At 36.6% G+C, this 20,098-nt stretch overlaps 1 protein-coding gene across 2 annotated transcripts in view; it reads left to right on the forward strand.

Annotated features, from left to right (window-relative positions):
- Positions 1-20,098, forward strand: part of ICA1 (islet cell autoantigen 1) — a 71,748-nt gene that overhangs the window by 17,599 nt on the left and 34,051 nt on the right. For both annotated transcript variants that reach the window (XM_026842601.1, XM_026842600.1), the window contains exons 4-6: positions 782-854; positions 2,607-2,730; positions 4,867-5,065. In XM_026842601.1, coding sequence (XP_026698402.1) covers positions 782-854; positions 2,607-2,730; positions 4,867-5,065 — 396 coding nt within the window. The remainder of the gene's footprint in view (positions 1-781; positions 855-2,606; positions 2,731-4,866; positions 5,066-20,098) is intronic.

The raw sequence follows: 20,098 nt of genomic DNA on the forward strand, positions 1-20,098 counted from the left end.
TGTGCAGGAAGTCAAGCAGATGTGAAGGAAGACGGTTACTGTGCCAGTAATTTATTTTGCTTATATTTGTGTAATGCTTTATACAGGGGAGTTTAGGTTTAAGTTAGAGGTTGGAGGTTTTACACAGACAGAAAGTGTAGTAATTTTTCTGTTTCCTAGAAACAATCTTTAGACTTAGTCAAGACTGACTTTGTTTTCCTCTACTTCCTTTGGAAACTACTGCTTTATCACTTTGGTTAGAAAACAGGAGCTATGCCAGTAAAAGTTCAGTTTAAATCAATAACTTTCTGTGTTGGCATACCAATGCAAGTTTGTTCCTCCAGAGTCTGCGGTATTAAAAATTCAGTATGCATATTGCCACACATGATAAACATGATAGACATTTTGATAACTTTTTGCTCTACTGTGTGTTTCAGAAAAAAAAGTTTTGTACATCTTCATATATATCCAAAGATATCAATTAAAAAAGCCTCAACATGAGTACTTTGATTAACTATCACCTGTTTAGCGTAGATGTGTTTATAAAATTATTTTTGTCTTTATTTTCCTTTTGTAAGTTGTGATTGGTCTGTCTGTAGTTTCAATGGATGACTTAATTGAAAGAAAAACACAATTGATAAGGAAAACCCACTTTCAAGCTGGGAAGATTACACATTGTTCAAGAGGAAAATAGTGACCCCTAATAATTTCTAAAAAAAATAAGCTCTTTCTTGTATTTCAATCATCAGTATTTCTTGCATACACTTACAATTTTTTTGTGTGTATTTTGTTTCAATATCAGCTGTTCCATTCTATTCAGAGAACATGTATGGAGTTGCTGAAAGCAATTGAACTATATCAAAAAAGGATTTGTTGTAAGTATGATAAAATATACAGTTGAAATGATAGGGAGGTCTGCATTATGAAATCATCAAACAGGTGAAAAAGTAAAAATTAAAATGGGGATCTACTACTTTCATCCTATTTAAAAATAAAGATGACATTCCTTGCAGACAGCTAAAGGCGGACTTGATTATTTGCTTGAAGATCTCCTAGTTCTTAAGTTTTATATTTGATATTATGCAGTGATAGGTAGCAATAATTGTGGGAAAAAGCTTGTTTTTTAAGTTGGGTTTTTTTTTCCATTACTTCCTAGGCTTGTTTAAATTCAAAAGTGTCTTGTCTTAGAACTCCTAACTCCGTTCTGAGCCGTTTTAATTTTTTTTTTTTAATTGGGATTGACTATGAAGAATATTGGTCTTATTACTATTTTTATAATTAAGTAATCCATGCTATTATGATGAATTTGATAATGGTGACTTGGCTGTAACAGGTGTACAGTAATTAGTGGCAGTCATTAGTGACAGACAGGGACCTCATTTGGGAAGTTTCAAACAGCAGGTTGTATTAAATGACCTCTAAAGGTTCCCTCCAATCAATAATGTTTGATTATCTACTGCTGTGATTTCTGGCTTGAAAAAGAGAATCCAGCTTTGGAGACATCTTCCAGTTTACTTTCTTTTGTTGAAAGTTATCCATATTTTCTCAAGTCTTTCCTTTTAATTTTGCCTGTCCACAGTCAGAGATAATGTTTCAGGACCTAGATTAGAATACAGAATGGTGGTGTATTGAGTTGAAGAAATGTTCCACAGTAGCAGGAGAAATCTTTAACGCAAGGGTGTCATGCAGCATGTTTATGCTATGAGTCAGCATTGGATTTGACTGTCAACATTTGGAAAAACGACAAAAGGACTTCAAGAGATCTTCTTTCATTATATTGGGCCATTCTCCCTATTGATAGTGGGAAGAAATTGGCACTGTAGGAGACAGCCTCTTTGGAAGACTAATAGATGAAGCCATAATGAAATGTTTTTGTAACGATATAAGGAAGACCCATGGTCCCAGTTTGGAAGTAGTCAGCAATTCAGTGTGAAAACACTTGTATTGTTCTTCATTTTCTCGTTTAAATAACAATCAGTTAATTTGAAATTTAGAATATTTTAGATGTTTGAAGTATAAATTAAAAAAAATAGTGTTTGAATTGTGTAGAATGTTAAATTTGTCAAAGTCTTGCAAATTAATTTGAAAATATTCTTTAAAATGAAGCGCTATATTTTTTTATATGAAAGAGCCATTTCTGTAGTCAAGAATGAAAAATGTAGAGCAAGAGAAAAGCAAGTGAAAGAGCTTTGGATAGTGTTACTCAGAATTAGCTTGAGTGAAACTATGCTACCAAAGATCAGCTGAGGCAATCCAGATGATAAAAAGAGGATTAAAAAAACCCCAAACAAAACACAAACCAAAAAACCCAAGACTAAAAGATACTATAATCAAGATTGGGCCCATTGTGTAATCTAACCAACCTGAATCTTTTGTTGAAGAAAGAGGTAGCACATGTTTCCTGTTCTATTTCAGAACTGATGGCATTTTGTAAGTTTTGTTAAGTATTTCAACAAACGTATCAAGTGAATTGGATGTTTACAAAATGGAGGAATTCCATTAAATTACTTATTTTTGCTGTGCTACTTGGGTTTAGAGTGACTTAAGCTATTTGATGCTAGGCCAGTTTTGAAGCTATTGAGAACCTATTAAATAACGTGTCTGACCACTCCTTTATTTTTCATCAGTTCTGTCTCAGGAAGAAAATGAATTGGGGAAATTTCTTCGATCACAGGGTTCTCAGGATAAAACGAGAGCAGGAAAAATGATGCAAGCCACAGGAAAGGCTCTCTGCTTTTCTTCTCAGCAAAGGTATATGTGTCAGAATTACTGACTGATTTACAAAATTTATGGGATAATGTTAGTTAATTCACTGTTGGCATAATTCGTTTAGCCATTTGAAATGGAACCAAATGATAGGTAAGTTATGATTGACCAAACCTGCTAGAGTATTGGCAGTATTACTGGCTTGCTCTGTATAGTTTTGCCTGATCCTGTTTTTTGTCTTATGGACCTGCTGTGTGTTTATCTCCAGATCCCCCACCTGTGCCTGTTCTGCTCAGCAGTTCTAAAGCTGTACAGGTGCATCTGCACAGCCTCCATAGCAGTGGGGTTGTAAAGTAGCTGATGTTGGGTCCCTCTCCAGATTGGGGGCACTTCTCACTCTGCAGAGGAATTCTGCAGCAGGCTCATTTTGGGTATGTCTGGGTCCTGGGGGAGCATGGAAATGGATAAGGGAATGCTTTGTTGGGTCATGGAGTCTCATACCTCAGGTAGACAGGGGAGAAAGGAAGAGTCTGAATGCTGCTATCTGCCTTAACCTTACACCATGAAGTCCCGCAAGAGAAGATCCTAGATCCCCACTGAGGTCAAGTAAGTTGGGTATGAGCAAATCAGTAAAAGGTAAAAAAATCCAGAGGGACTCACAAACACATGACACCCAGAGCCCTTGATGTCTTGTTGACCTTCTGTTTGCTAAAGAGTTTAAAAGTAACAACAGTACCTGATGGCATTATCAGTATTATGATGCTTTTTTGTTAACAGTATTGGGAGTATGGAAGTTTGAAATTCAGCATCATTCGCTAGGGAAAATTCTATACCATGACATTTTACAGGATTTTTTTGAGCTCTTAACTATTGTGATATTTTCCAGCTTTAGCTTAACAGTGCAGCTGTTTGGCTCAAAATAAAACATTGCATTCAGAGCACTGAGCATTTCATATGTTTATCTTGGGCTAGAGTTTGGTCATTAGCACATTCAGTAACAGCCATGAGTGGGATCTTTAAAACACATGTAAGGCACCTTTGAGCAAAAGCACTGATGATTTGCTTCTATATAAAGCTTAACTGTTTATAGAAATCCCAGTGTATGACATGTCTGTATAAACTGAATTTTCCTTTGAATGTCTGGATAAGTATTTGTATAATGAGGAAAAAAAAAAAAGGGGGGGGGGGGGGGAGCTATGCTAAGAAGTTCACATTTTATAAATCTCTTACTCAGTGCTTTTTAAAGGCATCTTTTAAAATAAACTCACATACAAAAAACCCCAATTCTTTGTCTTCTCTTCAGCCACCCTCAAGCTCATGTTGAAGTTGGGACTGCTCTTACTTATGTTGCGTGCCAATAGATAGCTCAGTAGCTGGAGATCAAGAAGACACAATTTGCTGGTTACTGGAGCTGAAATTAGAAATTCTTTCTTTTATGCCTAGGAAGTCCCTAAGTAGCAAATTAAACTGACTCTACACTGGTGTGGAACTGATTGAACCCATTCCAGTGAGGTGGCTTCTGGCAACCATGAGGAAAGCAGAAGCAGCAGGAGGAAGCAAAGCAAAAGTTGAAGTAATCCTGTCTAGTTGTAAGATCCCATTAGGAGCCAAAGTGATGGCATAGGGAAGACAACAGTGTCCCCTACTGCCTTGCCGAAGTGTAGTTCCTGGAAGAAACATTTAAGGAAATGCTTAAATCCTTCCAAAAGATATTTAAATATCCTTCAAAGGAGTTGTTCAGATTCCTTATCAAGAAAAAAAACCCTACCAAAACATTTGTGGTATGTATCCAGTAATAAATTATCTCATATTTATTATTTAGGTACATATTTAGAGTTGGTAAATGCAACTTGCTAAGAGTAATGGTAATAGCATATATACAAGCAGCTTGTCTAGCTAAAAGGCTCCTTTTTCACATGCATGTGTAAGTCAAAGGTCATTACTTGAACAGGCAGGTTGCAAACACAATATTCATGCAGAATTACCCTGTTCGTGTGCAACCGCAACCAAGCTGTAGAACCATCTGAACATACACTAGCATTTAAGTGAACTATTTTGACTCTGTATGGTTTTTTGATTGTTAGTAAAGTGTCAGTTGTTGTATTAATCCATTTACCTTTGTGGAACAACTTCTTTAACATGTTTTTCTCCTTCCTTTCTTTCCTTTATGCCTTCCCCCAGATTAGCACTGCGTGCTCCTTTGAGTAGATTATATCAAGAAGTGGAGACTTTCAGATACAGGGCCATCTCAGACACATGGCTGACAGTAAACCGAATGGAACAGTATCGGACTGAATACAGAGGAGCTCTACTCTGGATGAAAGATGTGTCTCAGGAGCTGGATCCAGATCTTTATAAGCAGATGGAAAAGTTTAGAAAGGTATGAAGTTTCCTGTCGTTTCATAGAAGGAGATGCCTGATGAATGACAATGAAACATTGGTTTGATTCTTCGGAGGAAGACATAATTCAACAGCACTAAGGATGCCATTTATCGTAACTAACCTTTTCTGTGTGACAGAAGTCCAGTTAATCTGATATGGAATACAGTATCCTTCACAGAGTGGGCTGTAAGGAAAGATACAGTAGTAAGAAACAGCATTTTTCAGTAGTCTATTCAACTTCAGCCTAAATCTTTATAATTTAAATAACATATATTTTTAAAGAAGGTTATCTAATTTAAAATACTTAGCTGTGATGCCTGAATGACTAATGAAAGAAGATATGTCTGCTCTCTTCTGGGGAAGGGAAAGTTGATTTTTGCAACTGAAAAGTATAGAATAACAGAAATGCTGTAGTAGCTGCTTCTAATTTTTTTGGGTGCAAAGACGAACATTTTCAAAATTGGCTATTGTTGGATTGTGGAGAGGAGTTAAAAATAAAATTCCAAATTTGCAAGTTCCTTGTGCAGTTCAGCATGACTCTTGGGCAATTGCTAAACACTGAAACTGCTAAGAATGCACTCTCCATAAATCTTCTTAATTCAGTGTCACTCAAGTTTGCTAAACTCTTCCTCCCTCTCCCAAAGGGCTTCCAAAAATCATAAGTCTTAGGTGGTAGTCTGCAGTTTTGCTGCCAGGTATGAATATAGAATTTATTTGGACTAATCCTGTCCCAGTCGGTTCAGGAATGCTCATGAGAACTCCGCATTTGCTAGTGAAGCTCTAGAGCTGATTTTGTTAAAAGATTATAATGTTCACAGTTTACTGTTCATACATCTTGACTATCAGGAGGAGTTAGAATCCTAGATATAATACCATGGCTGGTGCTTTGAGTAAAGGCAGTAAAAAAAATTAACAGAAATTATGTGATAATTGAAGGAAGGGGCATAATAACAGAAATTGTATTAAAGTGTGTGTGTATATATGCATGTGCATGTGGCTTAGACACAGGTAATGTATGAAAAGAAAACTCTGTTCATCAACAGTTTAAGCAGTCTGTGGCTGAAAGTGTTTGGAGGCGAAAGATACTTAATTTGGGATTTTAAAAGCTCAATAAGCCATCCTAACGGGAAAGGACTGCAGTGCATCTAGGCTATGGCATTTTTTGTAAACTGAAGTGGTGACAATAGCAATTAAGAAAGGGGTGGAACAAATGAAACCCCAGCTAGTCATCTAATCTTTATTTAATGCTTCTGTACAGGATATTCCTGTAAGTCTTGTGGCACCAGACATGTATTTTATTATGCCTTGTGGGAAATGTTTATAATGGCATGTTCTTGCAGGTAAAGTAATTGGTATGGTCTTGGCCTCAGCCAATTGCTTACATATAATGTTTGATTTATTAGAAAAACACTTAAAAAATGGAATGTTAGAATGAATAAGGCAGTGCTGGTAATGGTCATGCAAAATTGATTTATAGCTTTCTTGCAAAACAAATGCTATGGAAGGTATAAAATATATAAATGTCAGAGTAATTAAAATAATGTATGCTTTGTACAGTAAGCTGCTGTAGTTAAAAAGTTAGATGTGAAATTTCAGCCATCTTGGGTTGCTGTATTTCAATATTAGCAAAAATAAGATGTGGGGTTTTTTAAATCTCTTACAAAACAGTAGTAAAAATGTGGAGATAGTATTTTGAAGTATTTCTAGGTCTGAAGTAAGTTATATTCTGATGTAAAGAATAATGAATGCTGATTCTAAAATTCTGTAGTGTTATCTCAAATAATTTAAAAAAAAAAAAAATTGGAGAAGGTATTTTGAACCTTTCTTTCCTTCCACTGGCTGTCAACTGAAAACCTTTCAGATCACATTGTAATGCAGAGAACAAAAAGCTCTATATTTTGTAGCCAACAAAGTAAAGAAATGCCCTGGGTATCCACTTCCCTACATATCCCATCTGTGCAACAGGCATATCAAACTGGTCTTTGAAGATTTTAACACTTGCAGAAAGTAAACTTTTTATTTGTTCCTTCTGGAAAAAAAATTACAAAAATAAAATCCTCAAGTGTAATGTACCTAGATAGCTGTTGCTGAACAAAACACAACAATTTGGTTTTAATGCTTTACAAATGTAGTAGGTAAACAAAACATGATAGGTACTGTACTCCTAAATATTTAAAGTAGAAGAGTTATTTTTATTGTATATTTGTTCTATTCCTGCTTGCAGATCTGAATTGTGCCATAGTGTGGCAGTGTAATGCTGGGTTTTTAGGGCTTGTTTTGGATCTGTAACAATTTAAGAAGTTTTGTTCCTTTTGTGTTGAGAAAGATACCATAATTACTGATGTAAGGTTTTTAGTTCTCAGACACACCATCACTGGAGAGAAGTATGTGATCTGAAGCTGCATATCTAGTGATACACCAGCAAGTAGTTAATGAAGCTGATCCTATCAGAGCACTTCAAAGAAAGTTTTCTTGGGAATTATATTTGTAAAAATCCTAAGTATTACTTTAGTAAGCATCTTTTTTTATTTCAAGTGAACAGTGCTGGTTTAGTAATCTTTAATGCACCTAGTGCATCAGCAGTATTTATATCACTTGGTTATAGGACTGTTTTCCAAGTATGTAGCCTTTTATAATGTAATCCTAAATGTATCATTATGCATACAGATGTGGTACTTGTTTTTGGAGACCAAAGCTAAATCAATCCAGATGGGTTTTTCATACCTTCCCTCAGAATAGCTCAGGCTAAAAGATCAGTAGTTGAGCCAGTATTTTCAGAGCTGATAAAATCTGAGTTAAAACATTGGCATTTTTGTAGCTCTCTCTCAAAACAATGAGGTACTTGAAAGAATTTTCTAATGCTGTTCTCGAGGCATCAATCTAAATACGCGAGATGCAGCAATACTACCACTTCAAAGTGTCCCAGAACACTGCAGAACAGCCTTTGTTACTTGAAGATATCCATGTGATTGTAACTACATGAGTCAAACCAAGGAAACAGGTGAAGTATTTTCTTTTCCCTGCAGAGTTCTATAAATGCTGTGTAACTTCATTTGTTCAACTTCTATTAACAGTTTCTATGGACACTCCAGTTGTGGTCTAGATATAGAGGTCTTTCATCCAAAGTTCAGAGTTTGAAGTGTTGCTTGAGAATTTAAACAGCATCTTGACAATACTGTGATATTTAAAACAATTTGAATGAGTTAATACCACTTTACCAAATTCTCCACTACTGATCAAGTGTTTAAGGTTCTTAAATCCAGGCTGTTTTATCTGTACACTATAGCATGAGTTCTGCCATGATGTGAAAATATAGACCAAATTGGCAAATGCTGGTGGTCCCCTGGTGTCCTTTCACCAGCTCTGAAAAAGTTAAACTTTTCCGTGCATTTTCTGAGAGGGAACATGCCAATGTGCAGAGTGATAAGCTATGATACCAGGCAACGGCCTCCCATGTGCAGCCTACAGGAACACAGAAGAGACTCTACTGTTCGAATTTACTGAGCTAAACTAGCTCAGGTGCTTACGCAGGGCGATATAGACTTTCTCATCAAACCTAGACATTACAGTGCCACCCATAACAAGTAAAAAGGGAGAGCTGAAAAAATTATTATGCTGATCTCTAGACTAACTGTAAGAAAAATTACATCTGTGACATGGTGGGACTTATCTACATCGATAGAGCAAATTAATCCTTTCTGTATTTCTTTTTCACTTCCATCATTTTTCTACTCCTCTGCTTTCCCTTCATTCTGAGTCTTGAACCGAAGATGGAGTACTTTTGCAAGTACCCAGTGCCCATGCTGGGATCCCTGAGTCGAGCTGCACTGCTCCAGTGTACTGATAACTGGGTACCTGGAGGGTTGGGCTCTGTTTTTCCTTTTTGTCTATAAATAACATTGCAGATATTTTTTTTTTGTTATTTTGCATTTTTAATCAAATTATTAAATTAGGAAAAAATTGCAAATCTGGATTTTGCAGTTCCTTATGAGTGATTACTGGAAAAATTAATTTAACTTTGCTAGAAAAATAAGAGCTCTCAGGAGCTGAGAGTTGAGAATATTGGCTGAGGGACACTAAACAAAGTTTCAGAGGATCACAGAATATAAAGATGGAAAATTCCTTAAAGATCAACTAAACTCTCTTCTTGCCAGGACAAAATTGTGCATTTGTAATATATTTTCCAAGTGTTTTTCTGCATCTAATAAATATAATTTAGTTCACGGTGACTCTTAGAATTTTTGTGGATATTGGTGTTGTTCTAGTTCAATTACTAAAAAGTCAACCAAAAGAAAATGTGCTAAGGATAATTACATCTGCAGACGTTATTGAGCTGGAAAGTCTTTTGGTTTCCCAAGCAGCAAAGTATACCAGCGTCTCAAAGAAAAATGTCTTTGGCCATCGCAGTCACAGTGGTATAATCAATAAACTCTCAGCTTCCATAGTTACAAATAGAACTATAAGCAACTGACATTTAGAGCCAGCTATGGTAGTCACTGTTGACCCACTTCGGTTTTTAAAAATTAAAAAAAAAAAATCCAAGTTGTAGACAGCAGTTGTCTCTGTTTCTTTTTAGGTGATACTTCTGTACTAAATTCCAAGATTAACTTCATCTGGAAATCTTAAAGCCTATTTGTCTTTAGGTGACAAATGTAGACCTTTGCATGTGAGAGAGCAGGCAGTGATTGTTGTGCTCTGAAAATTTAAGAAAGATCTGAGTGGCTTTAATAGACCACACATTAGATATGTGTGGCACTAGAATGTGGAATACAGTGCTGGCTTTCATACCTATTAGGAATGTGAGATGGTAGAATCTATCACTTCAGCGGTCCATCTTTATCACTCTTGGTTCAAAATCTTCCTTAAAAAGAAAAAAGCCTTCCCAAAGAACCCACAGTCTGTTTGCTGACTTGGATTGCTGTTGCTCATGAGATGAATAGGTGAGATTCCAGGAGATCCAATAATACTTGCTGCAAGATAGCTGCATGCTCTAAAATTAGTAAGATGTTGTCACACTGCACTCCAGGATCCGCATCTTAGTGTAGCAGTGTGATGGCAGAGATAAAGATATAACAGCATGCTCTTACGATATAATGATAAGCAACACCTACACGTATCATTTCTTGTGACATGCCTGTGCCACCAAGAGTATGTTTGGTTTCATTTGGGTAGGGAAGAGCAGTAAGATGTTTGTTTAATTTTAAAATTATTTTTAAGTGGTTTTTTAATATGAAAGTGTAGGGTGTTGGAAATGCTAAAATTAATGATTTACCTAGAAATTATGGTAGTGAAAAACAAAGCACACAAAACAAAAGAGTGTTCTTTGTACAAAATTGCAGGTTTTGCTTTGTCATTATTGTCTGTCCTTGTAAAAGCAGATGGAGTTTCAGTGCTGAGTGTGTTTTCTCTGTGCAGTTTCTGCTGTAATGTTTTTTCCAGGTTCTCCAATGTCAAATTCAGTAACATTAAGTAGAGAAAACAAAACATTCCATAAAACTTTTCATACAAAACACTCAAGGGTTTTAAGGCAATTGTGAATGATGCACCTTTTTTGAAAATATGGCCTTAAGCAGGAATGTTCTTCATAGTGTTAGCATTTTACAGTCTTATAACTTTAAATTACCATTTGAAGTACTGTTTGTAAGAATCATGGTAGGCAATAAGATTAAAATCAATGATTTTCTGAAGCCATTTCATGTATATTAAATATCACTGATTGTTAAAAGCAAAGTAACAATGTGTGATGGAGATGCACTTTTAAAAGCATAATAAGAGTATGCCACTTAAAAATAGAAACAGGATTCTTGGAACAGATTACATCATCTTAAGAGGTACTGCTTGTAGAATATAGTTGCTACCAGAGATTGATGCTTGCCCTTGAGAGGTGGTTCATCAACTGTTCAGTTATTTTTAAGAAAGAAGAGTCTGAGGTGAGACTCAGCAAAATGGCTGTGAAATAGAATAAAATGAAGTGCTAGACTACACATACAATATATTTTTTAACAACCTTGTTTCATGTAACCTAGCTGAAATCAGGAAAAAGGTAGACTTGGTTTAATTGTGCATTTTTCAGACTTGTATTTGTTTCAAGAAAAGGCAGGCAGACACATCCTAAAATTTCTGTTCATGTAAGTAGCAGAACTTGTACTGTTTCGACAGAATATTAAAAATATACAGGGAAAAAAAAAATCAAGTCATTTAAGTCAATAGTAATGTTAAGTCCAACTTTAATGTAAAAATTATTAGCCCCAATATTAAAAAGGCACTCTCAGACATGATGTGACAAAAATTAATCTCTAATAATTTTTCTTATGCCTGATCATTATAGAAATGTGTAAGCATTAAATGTAATATTGAATTTTTTTTAAAAAAAGGAACAACTGAACACTGTTTTCACTTAATTGTACTGCTTTGGTTTGGTCTTAAAATTAAAAAGAAAAATGATTGCCTAGACAATTTCTATTGCTCACATGAAAATTCTAACCCTGCAAACTGGTCTATGTGGGCAAAGCCCCTAACCCATGTGGATCATTTTATGAATTCAGAACCTAAATGAAGTGTAAAAATGTAAACAGAATAGGTTGTGAAAGGAGAAATGAGATTTGGAAAATTCCCTCAGCCTTAATAATCTGAAAAGGCTAGAAGGATAGCTAAAGAAATATTTTTTAAAAATAAATGAAATACAGATGTGACCAAACTGAGAAAATTCTCCAGGAGAGAAGAATAAACAGGAAGGGGAATACAGCTGTTGGGGAAAACATTGTTTACACAAGAGAACCAAGTTTTTCTATGGTCGCCACTGCCCAGGAATTCTTATACTTTCCTAAAATGCCTGGGCACATACATAATGCAGTCCATCTGCTTTTACTTCATAAAGCCTTTGCTGTTCAGTTGCATTCTACATAGGCTCTGAATGGTTACAAAGATGCTATGTTTGATTTTTGTTTTTTGCATAATGAAACCAAATTAAAGATAGGATTAAAAAAAGCCAACCAACAAAAGGTACTGTACTAACCAGAAAAAAAATGGCTAATATGCCATTTCATCTCTGTTTTAGGGATATTCTGCCTGAACCCTGCCTAGATTTCAAATGTTGTTTCTTCTGTAATAGCACAGTGTGAAGTCTGAAGAGCACTACAGAAAGATTTGGGGATTTTTTTTATAAGTACAGTCTGTCTGAGTTTGTATCGGGATGAAATATAATTAAACTATTTGAAGAAAACAAGGTATACTTACTGATGTAATAAATGCTAACCAGGAATAGCAATAACAATGCACAGGATTATGTAAAACAGATATGTAATAGATGAGTCATGATTATTAGTGGGTGCCATTCCACATTCTGTGTTGAAAGAGGTTAAATAGAAAACAAGCCCCCAATACTCAATTTATAGTATGTTTACTCCTGCATTAGCACATTAAACAGAGTGGCTTTGTGCTCAGGACAGCAAGAGCAGCTGGGAACTAAATATTAAAGGCAACTTGGTCATCATGGTGATCTTGTTAAAGTTTATCTTTCATGGAGTGTTGGTGTCATCATCCAGCTAGAATTTGCAGAGTATGTGTCAATGGTACTCCCTGGCACTTTGCACATCTGCCCATCCCACCACCCTTTGTAATGGCCAAGAGGATCTTGCAGGCCAGTTTGCTGCTTTATGGTGCTTTCACTGGTGAAAATGTTACTTCACCCAAACTTGAGATTTTCACATCCCTTTACCTACTTCCAGTTTGTTCACTCCCCTATCTGCCTACTCAGAAGGGACACAGAGTCAAGTAACAGTCTCAGGCCCTGAAGAATTGAATTTGGATGCAAAGAAATAAAAAATATAAATGATGTTTAATAATTATGAGGACACTGAATCTAAAGGAGCCAAGAAGACCTCCAAAATACCTTCAGTAAATGAGATAAACTGGACTGTGTAATTACTAGATGAATAAAATCATGGGCATAGTAAAGAGATTAGTTTTTTGCTATATTATAATTTTCTTTACATCGCCCCTCTGGTCTTTTAGTGTTCAAAGGTAGTAATTACCTGTCTCTGTTTCCTGCAGGGGCTCACTCTCTAATTGCTCTCCACTTGTCAGCATCCCCCCCTGCACCATGTGTGCCAACCATCCTTTGTTTTCAGGTTGTCTGATACGTTTAACACAACTGAGTTACGATAAACTCAGCAATTCTCAGCACTTTTAACTCCACTTTTAAGTCCATGTTACTTCTGACTTAGAGCTGAGTATGATCTTATAGATCTGAAAGCTTATCTCTTTGCTTTTGCCATTTATTTTGGTCGGCCTGCTTCTTGCTGCAAATCTTTGCAGTCATTTTTGGCAACTTGTAGCCTTTCATCATATTAATAAAAAGTGACTTTTTTCAGACTCCACAAAGTTATTCACATCTCTGCAAAGAACTGTTGGATTTTATCAACTCCCTTGTAATCATTTGAGGAGAGGAGACGTTCTAAGTTATCAAGACCAAACTTTAAAGAGGATGTATGTTCATGCATGAAAACGTGCACCCACTTGCAATTTAGAATAGTGTATGTCCAAGCACGCTGTTTTGCTAACTACAGCTGCGGATTGACAAGTGCATGCTCACTACTAGAACTATCTTTAGGGCTTGTAATGTAGCAGTCTATCCCCAAACTCTGAAAAAATGCTGTTTAGTTTAATGTCATTCTGTATGCAATTTCAGAGTCTCCTGGTCACATGAACAGAAAAGTCATTGGTAATTTTTTTTTTTATATGTCCTTGCTTCAAGGTCTCTATTGGTGTCAACATGGGTTTTTTTCCCTTCAGCCTAGTAAAGCACACATCCTGGGTTTGATGAATACTGAAACTTGTTACCAACAGAAAGGTGAGGCATGTATCTAGGCTTCTTAAAGTAGAAAAAAGCAGAACTTCTAGCAAGGCTAGAAGCTATATATTTATTGCATTTCCTTCATTTAAATTGTCATTCTATGTTTGTTCCCTTTTAAAAATAATTTGCATATTGATCCAAGTTGTAAAATGAATACAGTTACTGTGAGAAACCTTTCCATCTTAGTAGCTTGAGGAGTATGTTATGTTATATGCTGGCTGATAATCAGAAAATAGATAGAAGGTGTAAGCACTTGGCAGTAGAGCTGCTCTCATACACGACATACTCCAGTAATGACCCAAGGTGCATGAGTTAGGAGGAGAGGTAGTGTCCGCTCTAGCTCTTAGTTGTCACATGAAAATGCATGAAAACTCCCTCCTTTGATACAGTTTGAAGTTAAACAGATTAACCATAGGTTGTCTCTGTGCTGGAGAAAAATAGAGGAGGGGCTTCATGCAACCAGCAGTGGTGTCATCTGGGATGTGGCTGCTGACTGCAGCCCTCTGCTTCCCCCTATAACCCCTTTTTAAGCAAGAACTACAGCTCTTTGGGTCAAAGCTGCTGAGGTCAGACCCTACCCTGCATAAAGGGGGAATGCTCTCATTTGGAGCCCATTTCTTCCTGCACAGGCAGGAGATAGGGAAGTTGTTAGGTAACATGTAAGGAGCATGGGGTTGTATAAGTATTTGAAGAGTGGGGGAAGATTTCTGGAAAAGAAAATCCAAGCATACACATAGCCCTTTTTCCAGGTAAGGTGTATGGCAATGCAGTGATGCTGCTTTTCTGGAAGGTGGTGCCTGAATGAAGCTTAACTGGTGCAGAGCTCTGTGTAAACATTCACTGTGTTTTGAGAAGAGCATCTATCAATCTAGCTCAAAAATGTATTTTCCCCATCTTAAATACAAGTGAACAACTCTTAATTTGAAATAAGTGTGTTTACACAATACTTAGCCTCTGCTTAATTCAAAATAATTTTTAAAACAGTTTAGTTAAGCTGCAGAAAAGTAACACACCTTCTCCACTTCTAGGGCTGTGGGTTTGGAGGCTCTTGAATCTTTTAAGATGGGGTGACTCAGTAACATTTTTTTTCTTTGACTGATTTTTATGTTGTGATCTTAATTTCAGTAGTGACTTCTGAATGTGGTTCTGAAAAAATCAAGACTGTTGCTGCTTTGAGCTTCTTAAATTTAACAAACTACCCTTCATTTTACAGTAAATAGTGGTTGAAGTTATGAAAGTGATCCACATCTTATATTTAATAGTTGATTTCATCCTGTATTTGATAGAAATTCTTTTAAAAGCCGGTGTGTTGTATTTTCTGTGTATGTTCCATTTGATGTTTGTTTCGATGAACTCATTGCTGGTAGAGCAGTTGGATTCATATTCTGGAACTGCACTGTGCTGCTCTGTTTGTGAAAGCTGTTCTGAGGCTTAAAGCTAAAGATTTTGTTGTCTGGTTTTTGGCTGGATGAACTTGCTGAATTGTGCTGAGAAATGTAACTTTGATCAGGGCTGTGTCCAGCTGCTGGATAAGTGGAAAGGATTCTGCAGAGGCTGCGCTCTCACCAAATGATGTGCTGTGTCTGCCTGCACTGGGCCATGCTAGAGGGCCAGAAATCATGAAGAAGGAGGAAAGTACCTCTTTAATTCCTGGTAATTCCTTAGAAAAAACTTGAGAGATTTTCAGTTGCTGTTGGGCTGTACCTTTCAACCTGTCTTTCTTCTCCTGTGAAGGGACTAAATTATGTTTTAATAATGGAGGAGGAAGTGTATTTCTACTGCTGCAGGGCAGCTGTTCAGAAAGTTATTTAGGACAGAGAGCAGTATTACTTGCCACAGATAGTTTTCATGTCTCGGAGAAATTTGATTTGGATGTAACAAAACTTTGCTGCTGCAAAGACATGTTTGGTTTCCAGGTCTTTGTACTACCATAGTATTGATAGTAGGGAGGAAAAGATATCAAATTCAAGTAAAAAAATGAAACAGGCAAGAGAAAAACACATTCTCTTGAGACCTCTTCAATTAGAACACCTTATTGATTGAATAGCAGGAAGACTTTTGGCATATGAATTTAGAGGATCTGTAATTGGTGGGCCTGTTCTGGTTAAATATCTAACCCAGTAGTTATTTTTAGCAAACTACCTTCTTAAAAATAAAAAAGAGAGGGGAAGAAAAAATAGCTATGTATACTTTTTCCCAGAGGATTTGTGTAGACAGTAACACTGTTCAGTGTACCATTCCCCTCTTATAATATCGTGAGTAACAGTTTCACTCAGCAGACAACCCTCTAGGACTTGAATGATGAGAGAGGAGTGTTGCTTGCATGCTTGGGCAATGGATGCTGTAACTAGGTCTGTCCAAGTAGATCCTGCAGGTTTTAGACAATCCATTTCCAAAATTCAATACCCAGGTCGTAATATACATACAGACTTCTGTGCGAGGGGGTACGAAAATTTTAATGAAAATAAAGTACTGAGGTCTGCACTTCTCTCTGCACTGCAGTTATAATTGTAGAAATGTTGGAGCATGTCAGAATTGCCCCTGCCCCTTTTCCAAATGAATATGTGTGAATGCAAAGCTTGCGTACTGTCATACAGTTACAGTATGTAAAGCATTTGTACGTGCTTTTTGTTACTTAGGCAGGTTTGGGCGTAGGCAGTGCTTGAATACACCCTGGCAATTGAAACTGAGCACTCTGACAGTTATAGAATTACATAACTCAGGGTGCTTTTGAATTTTCATGTTGGAAAATCTGCTGTTAAACAGGTGTTAAAGAGATTACTACCTTGTTGGAAAAGCTCATTTGAAGCATCTGTGCTGCCTTAGAGCACAGAACAGAGAGTTCTCCCACCATGAGAACGCACTGAGACAGTCTGAATCCAGCGTAGCAAACTCACAGACCGGCCTTGACCTGCAAACATGCCTCAGGGTTACCTTATTCTTAAGTATGGACAGGTTACTTCAAACAAAAATCCACCATCTGTCCATCATCTGTCTTCATTGGTGACCAATGCTAACAACCAGGAAGTTGCATAGATCAAATACACAGTGGCATTTTCTTCTAGTACTGTGACCAGTGGCTGCATCATAAGACATAGTGTTTGATTTTTTTCTAAGAAATTGCCCAGTTGCCTTTTGAACCAATGTAAGTTCTGGCCATCACAACAGATGGCTGTGATCAAGAGATGCCCGAGAGCTGCCCTACTGACACAGATGTTGTGTAAAGATCCACTGTCCTTGTGTTGAGTTCAAGCGGCTAGTTTGGTATACTGCCATCTGGTTCCTGTGTTGGCTGAAGACTGGTCTTTTGCAACTTTTGTATATGTGGTATGATGTACTTCCATCATACCCCTCGCTAGTAATCTCTTTTTTTCTGGGCTGGAAAATCCTAGTCTATCATTCTTTTTACAGAAACTAATTTACATTTTTGATCAGACATTTCATTCTTTCCTGCCATTGCTAAACCTGAACCAATCTGCTCTTGCAGAGCCAATTTGGCTTTGGGTGGAAGAAAAATATAGAATTAAAAAAAAAAAATCTTCATGTCACTGTATAATATTTATGGAATCACATGCATAATGTGCGAGGAGGTTCTCATTTTTCCCCATCCCTAAAGAGACACAAGAGAGTTGACAAAGATGCAATATAAAACAGTGAGAATAAACACAGGGCTGGGAAGGAGGTGAAGCATCAGGAAAAAAGAAAGAGAGAAAGGACTAAGATAAATGTGTATGTGTTTGCATAAAGGAGGGAGGGAAAGCTACTTGGTAGGATTCAATTTCTGTGATAGCCACCTTTCAATATATCAGAAGATGGTACAACCAACTTTGTTTTTTGGAGGGGGAAAAAAGGAAGAATATTCAAGCCAGCCATAACCTTATATCCTCACAGGGGTCAGAGAATTACTCACATCTGCTGACTGTCAGTGGTTATGAAGTAAGCAGTTTTGACCATAGCTTACTCATTACTGCCAGGCTGGAGTTATGTGGCGTGTGAGCCAAAAGGCTCAAGGCAGTAAAATTTTTACAGGCTTAGTACTGAGAAACTTAAGAGGGAATTGCGGCATAAATGTGACACAAAAAACAAATTTCATATTCTAGTAAATAAAATCCACAGAGGAGTCATGGTGCATGTTCATGACCCGGTGGTTTGGTGAATGTGATATTTCTATAATATCTTTTAGAAAAAAATCCTCTATTGGGATTTAAAATAGCAGTAGTTAACTCATTGTACCCAATAACATATTTTTTACCTTATATTTTTATATTGCTGTTAAGGAAAAAAGATTTGGAGCAATAATCATTATGCACTTTGCTCTTTAACGGGACATTCTCCTTCACCCAGGACCATATACATGGATTTTAAACCAGGAAGAAAAAGTCAGCCAAAGTACTGAGAGGGTAAAGGCAGGACTAGAAATTAGGACCAAGTTACATAGGCTGGAGAAAAGATAAGCACGAGGCTCTGTGATCAAAGAAGAGAACATAGAATGGGAAGAAGTAGTTTGTCTGGGATATATTTGTATCCCGAGCATAACGGCTGCATCTCCAGTGACTGGAGATACAAATATGACAGTGTATATTTGGAGTTCTAGGTTAATTCTTTTCTCCTTCCAGGCCACAAATTGCTAATTGCAGCTCTGCAACTACATTTGCAAAGTTTCTGCAACAGTTTTTGTGAAGATCTTCTGTAAAGATGTAGCATAGCTGTCAACAAATGGCAGGACTCTCTCAATACAGTTTGAGTAAGCACAGATCACAGTACACATCTCTGGCTTGAAAAACTGGAGAGGGAGAGTATCAAAAAGTGTAAGATGTAACTTGAGGACTAGGGGAAATAAGTTAAGGTGTTTCTAAGTCAGTCTTTCTCATTTAACGAAGAGAAGCTGCAGAGTTGGCTTGACCATGGTATGTAATTTGCTAAGGGTCCTCTAATCTACTCATCAGGTGTTTATCAAGAATCATGGCTTGGAAGCTTATGCTGGATGAATTCAAATGATAAATAAGGCATGTATTTAAATACTTATGGTTATTATTAGTGATAAAGGAAATTGTTTTTTTTTTCCTGGAGATCACTGAGGTTAGATTCTATGAAACCTAACTCATCTGCTCTGTAGATGTCTTCACTTCTAATCAGCAAGAGCTCCCTTTGTAGTCCAGTGGAGAGAAATAAGCTCTTTTAGGGTAACATGAACCAAACTCTAGTGTCAGTTGTTTGTGTTGGCCAGATCTCCATCCACTAAAACAGATCACAGGGTGACAATGTAGATGGCAACATCTGAGCTAGGCACACCTAGTGTAAGTGCAGGAGATACCTGAATGTTTCTAATAAAAGTATTTTTAACATACTGAAAAAAGTAAATTAAGTATAAATTTGTTTTATTTAAAATATTATAACAATGGCAGTATTTTTAAAGAGTAGTAGTTCAACCAAAAAAAAAAACAACCTAATGACATCTGATGTGTTTTTAAAACTGTGAAAACTTAATCTAACCCAAATATACTAAGCTTTCCCTATTACATGATTACATTGTTTTCTAGATGGATAAGGTTTTAAAAGTTGTAATTGCTAATAGATTTAAATACAGAATACTATTAGCCAACCTTATAAGATTTTCAGGTCGTTCTGTTTCATTCTGGGAAGTGATACTCTAGTGATAAAAACATATATACGAATGTATGTATATAGGGTCTAAATAATGCAACTTTGCAAAGTTCCTTCAATATAGCTTCTTAAAAAGCTGCTAAATTTTTTCTTTTCAAATTATAATTTATTCAGTGCCTCGGGGCAGCATGGCATGTTAGAGGTAGAAGTAAGAGCTCTCAGAGTATGATTGCTTTCCTGATGAAAAAATAATTCACTTCCCAGTTGTTCTGTAGCATAACACAGCATCATAGGCACGGATGGGAATAGAACATAAAACCCATTCTTTTATTTCTATTAATTTCCTGGACTTGAGAAATTCTAATGTATTATTAGATCCATGCTACACACTAATTTAGAGCTGTATGTTGTATCAAAGCTATCATGTGTCGGTGTAAAGTGTCCATGTGAAATTTAGTTCCGTCATGTAATCCTTTCCTTGCCTGTTACATAAATATTCTCCTGTCCATAGCATCTTCCTTCCTTCCTGAGAGGGACAGAAGGAAAAGGGAGAGAGGAATTTAAGATCCTACA

Source organism: Athene cunicularia (genome assembly GCF_003259725.1).
Source record: "Athene cunicularia isolate RWA chromosome 2 unlocalized genomic scaffold, athCun1 chr2_part1, whole genome shotgun sequence".
Taxonomy (NCBI): Eukaryota; Metazoa; Chordata; class Aves; order Strigiformes; family Strigidae; genus Athene; species Athene cunicularia.